Here is a 20,604-nt window from a genome sequence, read left to right on the forward strand (position 1 = left end):
CCTCAGGAAACATAACATCAACGACTGTGATACCCAATTACACACCTGTAATAGGTGTAACAAAGGTCAGCACCATGCAGCATTGTGCAGAGACACCAAAACAACGTCTCCAAACCCCAAGGTGGAAGATAGCATTCCCACCACAGTACAGTACTGCAAGGTGCAACAAACAAAGAGTGTCCAATCGGCAAAGTCTAAAGGTAATACGACTTTGCCTACTGCCCAAATTACCATCCTGAATAAGAGGGCCAAGGTCCATACCCGTGGGTTGTTTGACCAAGGGTCCCAGAGAACATATGTCACTAAAAAGTTGGCAGATGAACTACAATTAAGGCCTGTAGCTCAGATGTCATTCAATATCTCAGGGTTTGTAACAGATGCAGGACCTCAAGTCTACCAGGTGGTACAACCATCAGTACGTTTAGGCAGGTACGTCTGTCAAGTACAAGCCATTGTGGTGGACAAAATACCAGTAGACCTACAAGTTCAAGGTCTGAGAGCAACAGCCAAATTCCTGAGAAATAGAGGAATAAAATTGGCAGATAATATTTAGTCTGATCACCTCACCGACTTCAGTCTCCTTGTTGGGACAGACTACTACCATCGATTCATTGGTAGCCCTACTAAATATCAGGGCATAACCATGTTAAACTCTGCAGGAGGTAAATTACTCTCAGGCCCAGTATCAAGCCTGGGGAGACCTATGGCTGCAGATAAACAATACCAATAGAAATCTAAATTTGTCAGCTGATTATATTTCTCCAGTAGCATTATACTAAGGAGATTACAGCTGACTATAGTAACAGAGGTTGATGTTAGTATCATCATTTAAAGCTGAAGATGAGTTCATGAGGCCTCAGTGGCAAATCAGTGAACAGTAGCCTAAACAGCTACAAATCACTGCGACCAATGTCACTGAACCTATTGCAGTCTCAGAACCATACTTTACTTTCATGATGAGCTATTCAATCTTCTGAATCAATTAACTAAATTAAACCCCAATAAATCTGATGACTGATTTGATACATTTATTATTTAATCAAGATGTATTCCATGGGCCTCAGTGTTTATATATCAGTGACCAGTTACCTAAACAAACTTCAAGTTATATCTAATGTCACTGATCTCACTGCAGTCCCTGAATCATACTTGACTGTAGTACTTGATCACATTCAGTCTTCTGGGTTAAATAATATGTAATTAGGCTTGAATTTTTCCGTTCAAGAGTTAACAGGGAAATGAAATCGCATTAGAATTCTAACCCCTGCAACTCTAGTATGGGAAATCCGTCCTGTACGAACAGACGCACAAATGTGTGATTACTAACTACTAACATCAAATTAATCTAATAATTCGAAGGAGGAGTATCGGTGTTCGTCTGTTCTAAATAGGACTTAGACCCGTGAGCAGCCCCCAGGGAATTATGTCAGGAAAATCCGACACCATTTAATAATATCATACAGGCAGATAATATTGCTGTGTTGTATAAACAAGTTAACCCATAGAAAATGTAACTTGTAGTGGAATTTCCGTCTATAGAAAATGGGATATCATTACCACATACTATTATAAATTCACCACCTATTATGGTGGGAATTATTCTTAAATACATTAGTCTTTGGACTTTACCATCATAAAAACATCTCATATAAATTAACTTAATTATCAGAATTAAAATAGAGTAAATGTGACCCTTCTATCACTTACTGTCATCTGGACAATGTAGGCCAGTAGCGTCAGTGAGGAGGGAGTGGTCAGCCATTATTATTGTTTAAGACCACAGAGTCGTGGGGCAAATTACGGCTCCTATAAATTCTCTTGGACGAAGTGTTATGGAAGATCAGAGTAGTGATCTGCCATCATCAACACGCTGTCATCAATCTCAAGGGAAGTGTCTTTCCGAAACCGCGGATTATCTAATCATTTTTGGCCATTAATGTCAGTAGATAGGGCGTACCAGTTAGAACACGAATGATCGACTCAAACAAGGTAATTAAGCCTAGGTCTTTATGGTTCCATGTACAGAGTTTTCTCTGATATAGCTGTCATATATTAGGATTCTGGCTTCATAGCTAGCGCCTTTTTGACAGGTCAAGACGAGGAAGCATGCTTTGTGTACCAGTTACTGGGTGATGGAAGCTACCTCAAAGAGGATAATTTGGTGTCTACATCCTGGTTATACCTGGTGGACTAAGGCCTGCTGTACAATAAGATAAGGAACCTCTTCAATGTAAACTAATGTGTAGTTAATACTGTAGTTTGATTGGCTGCATATATAAATTCAATATAAACCCCCCCCCCTAATGTGTAGAGGATCGATTTGTGAGATTATTGCTGAAATACAGTCCACTTAACATCATACAAATTGCTATCGAAGTATGCAAATTAACGTAAATATAAATTCTATATAAATTCATATAAATTAAATAAATATAAATCTCACAGGTCGGTTCCCACAGAGAGAGAGAGAGAGAGAGAGAGAGAGAGAGAGAGAGAGAGAGAGAGAAAGAGAGACAGACAGACAGACAGACAGACAGGACAGAGAGAGAGAGAGAGAGAGAGAGAGAGAGAGAGAGAGAGAGAGAGAGAGAGAGAGAGAGAGAGAGAGAGAGAGAGAGAGAAAGAGAGAGACGGTTGCAAATTGGTTGACTGAGTTCAGTAACATCATAAAGGGGAATTAGGAGGTCATCTCATAATAAGAAGAGTGTAGGGAAGTGACGGCGGCTCGAGAGGGTGAGTATTCATGAGCAAGGGGGCCAGACTGGAGCCGCACCCCCACATAAAGGTGACGATAAACTCTTCCCCGAGTGTACGGCGATTACAGGGTGTTACAGACCCGAATCCAGCGTCCGAGCACGGAGCAGTGACAACCGCGCCATCTGTGGGTCAGCTCCCGAAACCCCCTCCAAGTGGACGACGACACCTGGTGAGGACGAGGTGTACTGGCCACGAGGGCTAGTTTTCAGTCCTGATTTGTTCATAACACAGCCGCTGCTGACCTCTGGTGAGGTGGTGCCCAGACAACAACGCCATCTATGGAGTGGATACGTCGGGCGTTTGTGTCTGAGCCTGTAAGTGAGGTGCTTTTGTGTGTCCCTGTTACTGATGACGTGTCTGATTACAGAGTCGACCTGGGACTGCTGTAATGGAAGTTGGATCAGTCTACCCAAGGCAGCCGTCTCGTCACCAAGTGTTTGCTGCAGCAACTGTGAGTCGCCCCCCGGATGAACACTGTGGTGTTACCCTGCCTGTGAAGTGGCAGTTGAAGGATTGTCGTACCCGGGACTGACTGGTGGAGATGCTTAACCACTGGGGTGTTGTGGAAAGGAGAGTGATCTGTGGTATCACACGAGGCTCCTGACTAGGGCGCGACCCTAGTATCGCTCGTGGAGTGGCCTAACCAGCGTCGCTGATTCGGAACCTGCCAGCTATCTGCTGGACTTGTGGTTGACGGCCTCCACGACGGTGCCCCCAGTGGAACTGTGTTTTGGCTGGCCTGTGGCCGGGGTAGACTCATTCTCGAAGGATTCGTCGTGAGGCCACGAGAGCACCAAGAACTTGGCACCGTGAACGTCCAGGGTCTTTGGAGGAAGACTACATCGTGTATTATAGTGTTTATATCCCCCCCCCCCCCCGTGTAATCGTTTATATCTTATTTATTGGTGACGGTGATAATTATATTATATTAAGTTTTGACTTTATTTCCCTTCCCCTTTAATTTACTTGCGTTACGGATCACATCCCTTGAAAGCCACTACTGGCTTGGGGCCGGATACCCTTCCTCTAACAACATCAGAGTAAGAACCCAGTTGCGACCCGAGAGGGCCGTAACACAGGGTGATCTCCCTACTTATTATATTTACTCCAGGATTGGGGAGAGATTGACGTAGCAGCAGTGTGGTTGCCGTGGTCGAACTTATTTTATCAGAGAGTGGTTGGGGTCTCTGTTCGCCAGTAAGTAAAGTATTGGTTAAGTTCAGTATTCAGTTTATAAAACCACTAACCCCCTGATCGTGTGCTGTCATTGGGAGCTATTGTTACAATGACTGGTGGGTGAGTTGTCACTGGGAGCTTTACCATGACTGGTTTAATTGTTGTCAACGGTAGCTACTGTTGCAATGACTTGGTTGTGTGTTGTCCTCTCGAGCTACTTTTACAATGTCTGGTGGGTGTGTACTTACTGACAGATACTTTTACAATTACTGGTGGGTTTGTAGTCACTCAGATCTATTGCTACAATGACTTGTGGGCGTACTCCCTTAGAAATACTGTGACAATGACTGGTGGGTGTGCAGTCACAGGGAGCTACTACTACAATGATTAGTGGGTGTGTAGTCACTCAGAGCTACTGTTACAATGACTGGTGGGTGTGAAGTGACTGATAACAAATGTTACAATGCCTGGATAGTGTGTAGTCACTCAGAGATACTGTATAATGACTGTTGGGTGCAGCCACTCAGAGCTACTGTTGCAATGGTTGGTGGGAGTGTAGTCATTCAAAGCTACTGTTACAATGAATAGGGCTTGTAATCACTCAGAGCAACTATTACTATGACTGGAAGTTGTAGTTACTGAGCGATTGATTCAATGACTTGTGGGTGTGCAGTCACTGAGAGCAACTGTTACAATGACTGGTTGAATTGTAGCCAATGGTAGCTGCTGTCACAACGACTGGTGGGTGTGTAGTCACTCAAGGCGACTGTAACAGTTACTAATGGGTGTGTAGACTCTGAGTGCGACTTTTATAATGACTATTTGCGGTGCAGTCATTTAGAGCTACTGTTACATTGACTGGTGGGTGTTTAGCCACTGGGAGCTACTGTTACAATGACTGGTGGATGTGGGTGTCACTGGGAGCTGCTGTTACAATGACTGGTGGATGTGGGTGTCACTGGGAGCTGCTGTTACAATGACTGGTGGGTGTGGGTGTCACTGGGAGCTGCTGTTACAATGACTGGTGGATGTGGGTGTCACTGGGAGCTGCTGTTACAATGACTGGTGGATGTGGGTGTCACTGGGAGTTGCTGTTACAATGACTGGTGGATGTGGGTGTCACTGGGAGCTACTGTTACAATGACTGGTGGATGTGGGTGTCACTGGGAGCTGCTGTTACAATGACTGGTGGATGTGGGTGTCACTGGGAGCTGCTGTTACAATGACTGGTGGATGTGGGTGTCACTGGGAGCTGCTGTTACAATGACAGTCGAGACATAAGAATGGAAGGGTGTTCACCCTAGACCATTATCAAGAGGGTATTAGTGAACAAGAGCGATGTTTGAGGTAGCTATAGTTTATAACATTAGTTATGTGATCATATCTGTCTCATGAAAGTAGCTACAAGCTCTGGTCAAGCTGAGGAAAAAACTTGTGACATTTGCATCTTTACAAATAACTTGTTTTCTTGGAGACTGAAGTAGAGTCATCGTGGAAACTGAGAACTTAGCAACGATATACAGAATCACATATGCTATGTTATTTCCTTCGCAACGTTCAATAATGAGTGAGGGAGCATGATGTGGTATAGTGGTCATAACACTTGCCTCACAAGAGAGAGGGTGAGGCTTCAGCTCCAGGCCAGGGTGGGACGACTGGGCCTCTTTCTTCAACTGTTGACCTCTGTACACATAGTAGTGATGGGAACGCCAATATAAAGCGATTGGAAGGTAGAGTTTTGGGTAACAAATCCAATGGACTGTTGTATAACTTTTATTATGAGTTATAATTATGCATTATACAATGTTGTCTCTTTGGGCCAAGTGTAGTGCCAGATTTGTTTTGAATATGTTATTGAAGTCCCATTCAGTTCACTTTAAGTGCATGTGTCTTGTCATTACACATGGTAATGTTTTCTTTTGGATTGAAATGTTTCTTATCCTAAATGTATAAAAACATATGATCAGTCGTATAATATAATATTATTCTTTAATATGACACATGTAAAAGATCTATAACTTTACAATGAACAATAACACACTGTACCTACAGTCTCTCTTAATTGCATGTGAATTAATTAGGTTTAATATTTTCAGGTGAAACAGGAGACTGGAAGAACCACCTCTCACCTGAGATGGATCAACAGATGAACCTATGGATTGAGAATAATTCTACAGATATTACCTTTAGGTGAATTTATTCCATACACTGAAAAACAAACTAAATAAATTACTGTTTACAACAAAAATTTAAAATTTTTACTATTGTGACAACGACAAAATCTGTTAATAGGTCAACATAATGAAGTGCAGAATATCAGGTCAATATAATGTGGTGTACAATTAACCCTTGGCGTGCGCAGTTATCCTAACCCCGGTCGTATATGTTTATTACCTAATACTTTCTTCTTTACCTATGAGTTAAGGATATAAAAATATTAACTATTTCATTGGATATACTCCTTAGTTTTACTTGTGTTTTTTGTAGGATTAGGAGATATATAAAATAAATGTAGGTAAATAAAGAAAACAATTGTTTACCCTCAAACTAAATATTTTGAAGATATATTTTTGAGCACGATAGTTTATGTGCTCAAAAATTCTTCTTATTATTGATTCTTATGTACCATAACAAAGATTATTATTAATAAATAGTATCCAGATACATGCAAAAGATTGGTACTTACAGGGCTCATAAGAAAAACTAAGTTTTCTTAAAAATCTGTATTGATAAACGTCATGTGACGAAACAAGATTCATACATACATACAAGATTTAGGGGCCTCGTAGCTTGGTGGATAGCGCGCAGGATTCGTAATTCTGTGGCGCGGGTTCGATTCCCGCACGAGGCAGAAACAAATGGGCAAAGTTTCTTTCACCCTGAATGCCCCTGTTACCTAGCAGTAAATAGGTACCTGGGAGTTAGTCAGCTGTCACGGGCTGCTTCCTGGGGTGGGTGTGTGTGTGTGTGTGTGGTGTGGAAAAAAAAAAAGTAGTTAGTAAACAGTTGATTGACAGTTGAGAGGCGGGCCGAAAGAGCAAAGCTCAACCCCCGTAAAAACACAACTAGTAAACACATGTGAACCAAAATGTGTCATGTGGCGTAAGCAGCACATCCCATGTGTGAACCAAAATGTGTCACGTGACGTCACATAATTCACGACGTATGAAACAAAATATGTCATATGATGTAAGCCGTCATCTATGAGTTGATGGAGACATTTTCAGAGAATAATTTCACTAAATTAAAGACATATGAAGCATAAAGAATATTTGTGAAATAATGCAATGAGCTAACTGAATGGTGTCCCCGGCCACTCTTTGCTTGACCTCTACCAAATGAACCTCTCACACAGTATCTTGAAAAAAAAAAATGGACACAAAGTCTCATAGGACCAATTCCAAAATCTAACTCAACAATTCAGACCCACTTCACTCACATTCTGCATATGTAAAGTGTTGGAAAGAATTGTTCTCAATCGTGTATAGTTTCAGGTCAGAGATAAATTAGCTTCTACTCTACATATATGGGTTCATGCCCAAGTGTAGTGCACAAACACGTCTTGCTGAATATTGTGTATGCTCTCAGGATAGGATACAAGTAGCTTTTGTTGACCTAAAGTCAGCTTTCGATGTAGCTAACGGTAAAATATTATTAGATAAAATTTATGAATTTGGAATAAAAGCTTTCCTTTGAGTTGGATAAAGAGCTACCTATCCAAGAGGCATGCAAGAGTCCAATTTAAAGGAGTTAAGAATACAAGAAGGTCTGCACGTGAACCAGGCACCTCAAGGTGGCACATAAGCTCTGTACTATTTAACATACTTATGCACAAACTTATTCATGATTTGCCTGTACAATCTAGGGGAAACTGTTATATGTTACGCTGATGATGTTTGTATTATGGCCCTCAGTAACACTGAATTACAAGCATTACTTGATGCATTTTCACAATAGACAATAAGACAATAGTAGAATATGGCCTCATTATCTCTGTTGATAAAAACCAGGTTTCTTGTTTCCCCATTATAATTATACAAATGATGGAGCCGGTGTAGACGTGTGAGTCTTATATATATCTAGGAATAGAGGTCAGTTATTCAGATCTCATCAGCAACTTTCACAAAAAACTTATTGAGCGACTTAAACCTCTAAAAACTCTTGTGGGCGAAGGGATTTTCATTAACAACAAATATGCTCATAGCTTTTATATTGCCTTTATATGACCTGTTTATGATTATTATGCCTTGCATGTTGCTAATTTTTCTACAAACCAATGAAAATGGCGAAGATGTAGTACAAAATGAGGCTGTACACATCATCTTGAGTTGTCCTAGAATTGTCAGAATTATAATCATGAGAAAGGAACTAAGACTATATTCTATTTATGAGAGAATAGTTTTATTTTATATTATTTTTTGTACCACAATTAAAAACAAAAATGTTCCCCCATCTTTATTCAAATTAAATTGAGATTTATTCTAATCTTCTTTGACTGTTTACTGAATCCTCCACTAAAAGCTCCTCACAGTGAGTTGGCTCAGTTGTTGTACTAATAATCTTATGACAATGAATGTGTCTCTAAGTCCTGATAAAATTGTTAAAGATATTCTTCCTTGATAAGATGTGCAGGTCTCTATGCATTATACACCAAACAGCCTAAAGTCAACCTATAAGAATAAAACTTTGAGATGCTTAACACTACAAGCTATTGGCAGTCATCTTCAAAATCTTAAACCAATGAAACCGAATGAATGAATGAATTCTATGCCTTTTCTGATAGTTCTGTGCAAATGAGTTGAGATAGAGTAGGTTGTGCATGTGCTGTATATAATATGAATGAAATGATTATGTCTGGAATGCAAAGAATGAACGACTATACATCACAAATTGAGACATTGGGTATTTGTCTTGCCACTGAGTAACTTGAACTTCATGGTGGTGCAGTGGTATTGTGTGACTAAAAGTGCTTTGCAGTCTTTAAATCTCAACCCGTCACAATTAACGTCTGAGGTAGCTTGTAATTTTAAAAGAAATGTGATTTTTGCCAATGATAATAAGTTCTGTTGAAAATTTAAGTGGATCCCATCCCATGTTGGGGGAGGAGAGCGACTGACCAATGAGGCTTGCAGGAAATAATTTACGGATTATGACTTTGGACCATCTAATGCAGTTATTAAAAAAATACAAATTAAAGAGTGTTACGGCCTTATTTGGCCTATAACTTGGGCTCTTTTCGTCTCTCTTTCTATAGGGCCGTAGCGCCTCTTTTTAACTCACAGATCCAACCCGAGGTCTGGGTAAAGTTATCACGAACCTAGCAGTAATAGACAACCTAACGGGGAGAGGGTTAAACAACACTAGACAAAATCTATCATTAAAAATATTTTTCAATATTATGTACAAGTAACTCTTTAAAAGAAATGTACACCCAGATACTTGTACAGCCTGTACAGGCAGAGAAATGCTTGTACAGCCTTCCACCAAGGAGCATAAAATATGGTCAGGTGCGGTCAACAGATGACGTTGACATCGTCACAAAGAGAGATCTTCAGATTTAGAAGAACTAAGAAATGCCCAAAGACCTGAAGGCTACAGTATTATAAGCTATGACTACTTTTATAATAATAGGTATTTATATGGTTTATATGGTGAGCACAGTAACCGGACCAGGCAATGTGATATAGTCATTGCAGCAAGTCTCCTTTGCTTACACAGACGTGCAAGTCATAGCACATCTGGCAGGTTAATGAGGCTGAGTCACTACCAGACCATTCAGCCTGTAAACTTTGTGACAAACCATTAACTCATTCACTTGAACATTACATTACTGAATGTGAAAGTGTAAAAGATTTTAGACCTCTTGGCCTATTGTATAATCAACTGTGTAACTATTTCTTTGAATCTGGTGTATTGGAAGACATCCTAACAATTCATCCTTAGTTGTCTTGTTCTTTTTAAAAAATGGAGAACGATTTTACTATTTTTTTTTTAAGTTGCATCTTCTGTGAACCCATCTCTGCCCTTGTGAGGCAGTGAATAATAGACAGTAAGATTTACAACTTCATAAATTAAAACATGCATAATATCTGATGTAGCTGATTGTAACCTCATGAAATATGTATGTGCTTCAGACTACAGTTTAGACCTATTGTCTTGTGTATGTTTCTGTGGCCTGTGATACTGATTATGAGCAGCACCTCACTGTAATAAGACTTAAATGAATTACTCATATTAGGTAAAATTGCAAATAATTTTTTTCAATCAAGATGTTAATAATAATACTAACTCATACTTGTTTCAATGATCTACGATTGTTATATTGTAATTCCGCAGGTCATAATGACATTCAGGGAGCTCATTAACCTGTAGGCTGAGAACTGCTCTAATTATGTGGGTTATAGTGCTGAGGTAAATATTGTACACTGTATTAAAGCTAAAATCTTGCTCTTTATTAGTATAAAATTTACAAGTCTTTGATAAAGTTACTAGACCCAGAATGCCAGTATTATCACTAACCTGAACACTTTAAGAACACCTAGGTAAGGAGAGCAGTGATATTTACTCTAAAGTTTATTTGCTAAATTCGCTGCCTCTCTCAACTCTCGCCAACACAACAAGCACATGCTGTGGGACCCAAAGAAATGCTTGTATCACGTTGCCTCTCTCAGCTCTCGTCAACACAGCAAGAGTAGTGGGGAGTAAGACTACAAGGTGCCGTTTCGCTTTTCCCAACAGCACCTCGTAAGTTGCACCTTGTAGCCCTGGATGTGCTTTCATTTTTTCCCCGACGGGTCATAGTAGCCAAGGGTGTGTTTTCGTTTTTATTCAACAGCACCTCGTAACCCTGGGGGTGTTTTAATTTTTGTCCTGATGGCACATCATAGCCCAGGGGGTGTTTTCATTCGTATTTCCTGGTGGCTTTAGCCCATTGGGGGGTTTTCATTATTCCATGGAGTTTAAATGCCTCCCTTCTGGCCTCTAATATTTTTCTATGACGATTATACATGGATTCCTTTCCGTTTCCTACTTTTTTTCCCATGAAGATTAAACGGCCCCCCTTTCGTCATCCCTAAATTTAGTTACCTCAGCAACGCATGTGGTTCCAGCCATCTCTAATGTTCAATGAAGTGATCAACCAGCCAGTCTTCATTTTTCCTCAGTATGTTCGTTTTCCATAATTGCATATGTAATCCTATTTTCACTTATTTAATCCCATTTTCATAATTATTAAATTGTTATTAATTTAATTGATTATTAAAAGATTGCAAATTAAACATAAGGATGAAGTTGCAGAAAGCTTTTTTAGGCCCATACAGCATCTCCTATTTATTTTCAGCCCATGTTGAACCAATCATTAACTGCCACCATAAAATAATACTGCAGAAGGTCTATACTTAGAAGCAGGGGAAATAGCACAAGGTTTATACCTGTATTTACCAATTTCTTACCTATTGTCGAATAAATACCCTATTAAAACCACTTTAGAGCCATCAACTTGAAGCAAGTTAAATATATACAACTCCATAAGACCCTATTTTACCCGTAAAAGATGGGTGATTTTACACCTGTTTATCCACTTGTACCATTCAATCATGTTATCCCATCAATAAGCAGAAGGCCCTATTAATATATCCTTATTATGCCCATTCATCCGCTGGTACACTGTACTCTTCGCATAACTATTTGATCCAATTCTTTTTTGTAACTAGTAAAGACTAATTAAATTCTAATAAAACATTGTTTGGGCCCCAGATTGTTTATTTATACCTAATAAATATAGTGTACAGCCAAAGATCGTTTATTGAACACAGGAATAAATAAAATCCAGTTTCACTTTCATATTAATCAAGGGAGATAGCACACAATTTGGACTGAGAAGTGTCTCACTTTATTTTAGCATTACTATGTCGAAATTATCGGCAAGATCATGACACAATGCGCTTTGAAATCTCTAAAAGCAACACAAAATCCATCACATACATATATTTATAAAGGAAAAAATCAGAGTGACCAAATGAAGGAGATGTTCGCCCAAGCAGGGAGGAAACCAGAAAGGAAATGCATGAAATAAGGAATACAATAAGCAACCTGCAAAGCGAGCTGATAGTAGCAAAGGAGAAGATAAGAAGCCTCGAAGAGAACCCTACTCAAGGTTAGCATCAGATAATCATACCAAGAGAAGATGGAAATGTATCAATAGAAGGGACTGCCACTGTACATGCAACATTTGCAGAAATTCTTAGAAAGAGTTCAGAAGCAATGTCCACAGTGAAGGAAGTAGCCATGAAAGCAGCTACGTCACAGGACCAGGTGCACTAATCAGTTGCTGGAGAAGAAAATATCAGTGATAGCAGTGGACATTAAATAACAGGAAGGCTCCAGTAAGACAGAATGGAATGGAAAGGACAGAGTGGCAGTAAGAGAGATACTAAAGGGGGGTTAAAGATAAAGGGATTGAACGAAGCATTGAGAAGGTTTTCAGGTTAGGCTGGTACAAAAAGGACAGAGATCGTCTGATAAAGATAGTGTTTAAAAAGAGACCACAAAGGATGAGTTTCTAGCAAAGAACATCAAACTGCAATATGTTAGAGGACACAAAAAAAAGTTCTCCTCCAGAGGAACATAATGAAGGAAGAGAGAGCCAAGGCAGCAGACACAAGGAAGAAGTGCATGGAGAGAGGAAAAAACCAGGGAATCACAGCCCCCCCCCCAATAAAACATTCTCAGAGGTGAATGGGAAACCCCCAACGAGCAACACAGCACCACTAGAGGGGAGAACAACACCACCACCCTCCTCCCCATAGAAACCCTCCCTATCCCAACTCAAATGCTCATTCAACCCTTCCTCCCTCCCTCACTCCTCACCCTATACCCACCCTGTCACCCCTCCTCCAGTCCCACACTGTAACCCCCTTCTCTCTTTCCCTCCCTGTACCCCCTCCCTCTTCACCCCATACCCTCTTTACCCCACCCTTTTCACCCTATACCCTCCCCTCACCCCAATATCCTCCCTGTTCCCCTCCCCCATTAACCCATACCCTCCCTTTCCCCCCCCCCCCATTTCCCTTGAACCCTACCCTGCACCCCAGAATTATCTGAGACCCTGTTAACCATCTCACAAATCTTCACACCAATGCAATAACTTCCTCCATCAGCAGAACGCTCACCAAGAAGGAGACATGAGAATGAACACAAGAAAGAGAACGTCAAGGCAATGTACACTAACACAGATGGGATTACAAATAAAATAAGTGAACTTAGAGAATGGGCACTAGAAGAAAACCGAGACATAATATCACTCACAGTAACAAAGCTAAAGAAAACTATAACAAATGCAGTGTTTTGGCAGGAATACAGTGTTGTAAGGAAAGATGGGGAATGAAGAGGTGGAGGTGGAGTAGCTTTGCTGATAAGAAGAGGCTGGGGTTTTGAGAAGATGGTTATATAGGGCTGTGAAGGTTTCTGTGACTACATAACATGTACCGTAGTAACTGGATGACAAAAACTTATAGTAGTAGTTGTAACGCCGGGAGAGTGCACCCATGACTCACCATGGGAACGCCCTGGTAAGATCAGCCTGTACCTCAGATTCAGCTAGAGTTAATTGAAATATCATCTGGCTCCACCCTAGTCAGCTTGTTTCCTGTTTTTGAAAAATCCTGATAGTCTTAGTAAACACACTAATGATACATTTTGATTGCTTTTTTGTACGTCATGGGCAGCTGATGCCCTGATGTGCTGACCAAGTTAGCTGAATCAGCTAGGAACAGGTCCACACCAGACGTTCCCACAACAGTGTAAAACGTCCCCCCCCCCCTTCTGATTCAGTTGTATATATACCCCTGTATGATAGTTAGAACATAGAGAGAGACAGTGCTGGAGTGTCGGAGAGTGTGAGGCTGCAGGTCAGTGATGCTGCAGGTCATCAGGCAAGCCTTGGGGGACAGAGTGAATCCACCCGACTGAGAGGCAGAGAATGGTCTTAAGGTAATGTGTGTGATCTTTGATACGTTTCCATGTCTGGATCCCGTAGCAATTGCCAGTATTAAAGTAGGATTTTATAAGTAGTGAATTACATAATTTGTTCTCAATAAACTCATGTTACGCTTCCCATCTGTATCAATTGTTGAATCCTCGTAGCTTCTAATATAATTGGCTAACAACTGTCCCATAAATATTGACAGTTAAAGAAAGAGTACGCACTCTAAGTCAAGCAATGTTTCTTGCCTCGTTGCTTCATATAGTCTCAATGGTCGAGGCAGATGGTGGCAGCGTCTTTTAATCCTGTGTAGCATCTCCTTGTTGGAAGGGTACCTTTTGGTTCCGATGCTATATGGCAGGGTTACATTAATATGTTGTTATTTTTAGTTTATGTATATAGTGGTGTTACATAGTCATATATAACCCACCACCAAATGACAGAAGACTCAGACTGGAATATGAGAGAAACAACATGGTTACCATTAATATAACAGCCTTTGCCTCTGAATCTGTCTCTGTCTGTCTCTGGCAGCCTCTGCCTCTGAATCTGTCTCTGTCTGTCTCTGGCAGCCTCTGTCACTAGCAGGAACGAATCCGGACTATTAATCATTGGAGATTTCAACCACTGGAAGATAGATTGGGAGAAAATAAACCCACATGGAGGACCAGACACATGGAGAGCTAAGCTGCTTGACGTGGCAACAAGAAACTTCCTAAATCAACACAGTCAAGGGACCGACAAGAATGAGAGGAGAAAATGAACCAGCTATGCTTGATCTGATATTCACCCTGAATGAGTCGGATATCAGGGAAGATAAGTTGGAAGCCCACTTGGGAATGAGTGATCACAGTGTATTCATCTTTGAGTACCTGGTAGAGCTAGGAATTATCTCCCCCCTAAAAAGAATTGGGAAACAAAGGGCTGGCGTACCGAAAGGGAAATTATGAGATGAGAAAATTCCTAGGGGATCTCTCAATCTCCAGTCGTACTGGAGATTGAGTGTACTCAACCGAGTACTACAAGAATGTAGGACTACAACCGAGTACTACAAGAATGTAGTACTCGGTGTAGGCAGTTCTAACCGACCCAAGACGCTACAGCTTCGACACAGAGCAGGTAGCAGACTACAACCTCCTCCAGCTACAACGCTCTCCCACATAGAGCTCCGCGACTCCAGCCACACTCAGCTCTCTGCTCTGTTCCAGGCTTCGTCTTAACGTCTACGACACTGCTGTATCTAGGACTACTAAATAAATATGAAACGCACTAAACACTGCGTATCTAATCAACCCAACAACGTAACATAACCGTACGTTACATTGTTACATTCCATGGGACACAGAACTCAGAACTAATTCCATTCAAGACATGAAGAACTATGTCACCCAAAATTGTCAGGAGGCAATAAACAGGTTTATTCCGGCCCTAAAGGACAGAAACTAGGAAGCAAAAGAAGAATCCGTTGTTTAATAGGGCATGAATACAAGCAAAGGAACTGAACAAAAGGGTAACAGAACACCAGAAAGCAGAGAGAGATACCAGAGAACCAGGAATAAGTATGTCAATGTGAGAAGAGAAGCAGAACAAAAATATGAAAACGATAAAGCAAATGAAGCCAAGACCAGGTTATCTTGAGGTCACCTTGAGGTTATCTTGAGATGATTTTCAGTACTTTGCGTCCCCGCTTCCCGGTCCTCGACCAGGCCTCCTTTTTGTTACACCCCTCCCCCAGGACGTATCCAGTAGCAGCTGTCTAACTCCTCATGGGGCCTCGTAGCCTGGTGGATAGCGCGCAGAACTCGTAATTCTGTGGCGCGGGTTCGATTCCCGCACGAGGCAGAAACAAATGGGTAAAGTTTCTTTCACCCTGAATGCCCCTGTTACCTAGCAGTTAATAGGTACCTTGGAGTTAGTCAGCTGTCACGGGCTGCTTCCTGGGGGTGGAGGCCTGGTCGAGGACCGGGCCGCGGGGACACTAAAGCCCCGAAATCATCTCAAGATAACCTCAAGATAACCTCCCAGGTACCTATTTACTGCTAGGTGAACAGATCACCAGAGTGAAAGAAACTCTGCCCATTTGAACCTCAAGATTATGCATCTGAAGCGCTGTTCACTCAGCTGTCAGGCCCCATCAAACCAAAGCTGCTCCGCAGACACATCAGAAGAAAAACCATACAAACAGAACAGGTGATGAAACTTAGAACGGGTTATGACAGGCACACAGAGAATGACAAATATGTGAGTGAAGAACTCGACAAGAGATTCCAGGAGATTTTTAAAACAGAACGAGGTGAAGTCACTGTGAAAAGAGAAGTAGTAGTAAGCCAGGCGGCCTTGGAAGGGTTCTAAATTACAAGAGATGAGGTTGTTACGAACCCGAGTCCAGCGTCGTAGCACGGAGCAGTGACGACAACGCCATCTGTGAGTCCGCTCCTGAAACCCCCTCCATATGGACGACGCCATCTAGTGAGGACGGGATATACCGGCCACAGGTGCTGGATTCCCGTCTTAATCAGCTCGTAATGTAGCCGCTGCTGACCTCTGGTGAGGTGGTGCTTAGACAGCAACGCCATCTATGGAGTGGATAGGTGGACGTTTGTGTCTAAGCCCGTAAGTGAGGTGCCCTAGAGTGTCCCTAGTACTAATGACGTGTCTGATTACAGAGTCGACCTGGGACTGCTGTATTGGACGATGGATCAGTCTACCCAAGGCAGCCAAGGTCTCTTCACGAGTTTGCTGAAGAAGCTGTGAGTCACCCCCGGACGAACACTGCTGAGAGTGTTAGCCTGCCTGTGACGTGGCAGTATCAGGGATCGCCTTATCCGGGGCTGGCTGGTGGAAGAGACTAGCCACTGTGGTGCTGAGAGAGGAGAGTGATCAGCGGAATCACACAAGGCTCCTGCCTAGGGCTGGCAACCCTAGTATCGGTCGTGGAATGGCCTACACAGCGGAGCTGATCGGAACCTGCCAGCTACAGGCTGGATTGTGGTTGAAGGCCTCCACGACGGAGCACCCAGTGGGACTGTGATTTGGCTGGCCTGTGACCAGAGTAGATTCGCCGAGAGAATCAAAGAGGATTCATCGTGGGCCGAAGAAGGGAACCAGGGCTACTCATCGTAAGCACCGCGGAGCTTCCTGTGTCTTCAGAGGAAGACAATTCTGTACATTATAGTGTTTATAACCCCCGTGTGACTGTTTATATATTTATTTATGGTGGTGGTGACAATATATATATAAATTAGAGCATTTGTATCCCTCCCCCTTTAATTCTAACTTGCGTTACGGAACACATCCCTTGAAAGCCTCTACTAACTTGGGGCCGGATTCCCAAATTCTAATAACACCAGAAAAGAACCTGGTTGCGACCCAGTAGGGCCGTAACAGAGGTTAAGAGGCTTCTGTTGGATCTGGATGTGAGAAAGGCTGTTGGTCCGGACTGAATATCCCCAAGGGTATTGAAAGAGTGCACAGAAGCACTTTGCTTGCAACTCTCCAAAGTGTAATAGTAGGTCACTGGAGATGGAAGACCTACCAGAAATATGGAATTTGACTAATGAAGTCCCAATATACAAAAAGGGTGACAGACAAGAGGCACTGAACTACACGACAGTGTACTTAACTTGTATACCATGCAAGGTGTTGGAGAAGATCGTGAGAAAAAACTTAGTAGCACATCTGCAGAGAAGGGACTTTGTGAGAAACCACCAAAATGGGTTTATGGAGGTTAAATCTTGCCTCACTGGTTTAATAGAATTCTTTGACCTGGAGACAAAGATTAAGAAAGAAAGAAAAGGCTGGGCGAACTCCATTTTCATGGACTATCGGAAAGCCTTTGACACAGTATCCCGTACGAGGCTGGTACAAAAGCTGGAGAAACAGGTAGAAATAACTGGTAAGGTACTCTAGTGGATAAGGGAGTTCCTAAACAATAGGAAGCAGAGAGTTACAGTGAGGGGTGAGACCTCAGACTCGCGTGAAGTCACCAGTGGAGTCCCGCCGGGCTCTGTACTCTGAACTATCCTGTTTCTGATATACGTAAATGATCTCCCGGAGGGTATAGACACATTCTTCTCAATGTTTGCTGACGACATCAAAATTATGAGAAGGATAAAAACAGAGGAGGACAGCTTAAGGCTTCAAGAAGACCTGGACAAACTGAAGGAATGGTTCAACAAATGGTTGTTAGAGTTTAACCCGAACATATGTAATGTAATGAAAATAGGTTATGGGAACATGTAACCAAATGCAAGGTATCATTTGGGAGACGAAATTCTTCAATAATCAGAGTGAAAGTCCTTGGAGTTGATATGATGCCAGACCTGTACCCTGAAGCCCATATCTAGAGGATAACATCAGCGGCATATACCAGGTTGGCCAGCATAAGAACGGACTCTAGTAACTTGTGTAATGAATCAGTCAGAACTTTGTATACCTCATATGTCAGACCAATCCTGGAGTATTCATCTCCAGCATGGAGTCCATATCTAGTCAAAAATAAGACTAAACATGAAAACGTTCAAAGGTTTGTCACCGGACTAGTAATCAAGCTGAGAGGTATGAGCTACGAGGAGAGACTACGGGAATTAAACCTCACGTCGCTGAAAGACAGAAAAGTTAGGGGGGACATGATCACCACATACAAGATTCTCAAAGGAATTTATAGGGTAGAAAATGATAGCTTATTGAACACAAGGGGCACACGCTCTAGGGGACACAGGTGGAAATTTAGTGCCCAAATGAGCCATAGAGACATTAGAATTTTTGTTTAGTTTCAGAGTTGTTGACAGATGGAATGCTTTTTAGAATTGATGGTTGAGGCAGACTCCATTCACAGTTTCAAGTCTAGATATGATAGAGCCCAATAGGCTCAGGAACCTGTACAACAGTTGATTGACAGTTGAGAAGCAGGACCAAAGAGCCAGAGCTAAACCTCCACCAGCATAACCAGTGAGTACAACTAGGTGAGTGTACACACACACACACACACACTCCTGTTGATTGGCAGTTGAGAGGCAGGACCAAAGAGCCAGAGTTCAACCCCCGCAAACACAATTAGGTGAGTACAATTGGGTGAGTACACACACACACACACACACACACACACACACACCCACACACACACACACACACACACACACACACACACACACACACACACACACACACACACAGTGAATTCACCAGACAGGCCACGTGGGAGGGCTCACGAGGCTTGTTTACATTTGGGCTCCAATGATCAGTGGTACAGTAAATTAGTGAACTGTAACACAACGATACAGTGACTGACTCCAGAGCTTTGTGTTAGATAGAGAAGAACCGCCATCATCAATCTACTAGAACTTAGTGAATCACTACGTGGGAGGCGACGATGGATCACCATCGTCATCCATACATCGTCATTACTCTTCTACTTGTGTGAGCGGGAGGCTGACTGGTAGATTCCTGCGAATCATTTTTAAGCCGAATTCTGGCTCTCTGCACCTATTTGCAGTTTCAAATTATTACTTTTAAAACCGAAAATATGCTAATTACTGAAATCGACGATTGGTCATATTTTGCCCCCCTTCCGTGCAGTTTAAAAATATGTGAAATTTCGGAAATTTGACTCCTGAGTATCATTCTTGGCCGAATTCTGGCTCTTTGCAATTATTTGCAGTTTCAAATTACGACTTTTTATACTGAAAATGTGCCTATTATTGAAGAAAGCGATGGGTCATATTTTGCCCAAACCACTCTGCAGTTTTCAAAATGTGTGAAATGTCATATATATCACTCCTGAGCGTCATTTTTTGAGCCAAATTCAGGCTCTGTGCCTGAATTTGAAATTTGAAATTTACGACTTTTAAAACGAAAATATGTCAATTACTGAAAACAGCGACGGATTATATTTTTTCCCAAAATCCTCTGCATTTTTCAAAATATGTGAAATGTCGAAAACTTGATTCCTGAGCGTCATTTTTTAGCTGAATTTTGACTCTTTGCACCTGTTTCCAGTTTCAAATTACGACTTTTTATACCGAAAATATGCCATTACTGAAAACACCGATGGGTCATATTTTGCCCAAACCACCCTGCAGTTCTCAAAATATGTGAAATGTCTGAGCTTGACTCCTGAGCGTTTTTTTTTATCTGAATTCTGGCTCTAAGCTCCTGTTTGCAATTTTAAATTACGATATTTTATACCGAAAATATGCCATTACTGAAAACACCGATGGGTCATATTTTTCCAAAACCCCCTTGCAGTTTTCAAAATATGTGAAATGTCGGAAACGTGACTTCTGAGCGTCATTTTTGAGCCGAATTCTTGCTCTCTGCACCTATTTGCAATTTCAAATTACAACTTTTAAAACCGAAAATATGCCAATTATTGAAAACCGCGATTGGTCTTATTTTGCCCAAACTCCCAACAATTTTAAAAATATATGATATGTCAGAAATTTGACTCCAGAGCGTCATTCTTGAGCCGAATTTTGGCTCTCTGCACATATTTTCAGTTTCAAAATACGACATAATTGGCGTACCGAAAATATGCTAATTACTGAAAACGGCGATGGGTCATATTTTGTCCCCCCCTCCCTGGCGTTTTAAAATAAGTGAAATGTCGGAAATTTGACTACTGAGCGTCATTTTTGAGCCAAATTTTGACTCTCAGCCCCTATTTGCAGTTTCAAATTACGACTTTTTGT

At 41.6% G+C, this 20,604-nt stretch overlaps 1 protein-coding gene across 1 annotated transcript in view; it reads left to right on the forward strand.

The window, feature by feature from the left end:
• Positions 1–10,433, forward strand: part of LOC138367911 (sulfotransferase 1E1-like) — a 43,069-nt gene extending 32,636 nt beyond the window's left edge. The window contains exon 3 of the mRNA XM_069330188.1: positions 6,030–10,433. Within this exon, the coding sequence (XP_069186289.1) occupies positions 6,030–6,127 (98 nt within the window). The 3' untranslated portion in view covers positions 6,128–10,433. The remainder of the gene's footprint in view (positions 1–6,029) is intronic.
• The last annotated feature ends 10,171 nt before the right edge of the window (positions 10,434–20,604 follow it).

Source organism: Procambarus clarkii, chromosome 23, assembly GCF_040958095.1.
Source record: "Procambarus clarkii isolate CNS0578487 chromosome 23, FALCON_Pclarkii_2.0, whole genome shotgun sequence".
Classification (NCBI taxonomy): domain Eukaryota; kingdom Metazoa; phylum Arthropoda; class Malacostraca; order Decapoda; family Cambaridae; genus Procambarus; species Procambarus clarkii.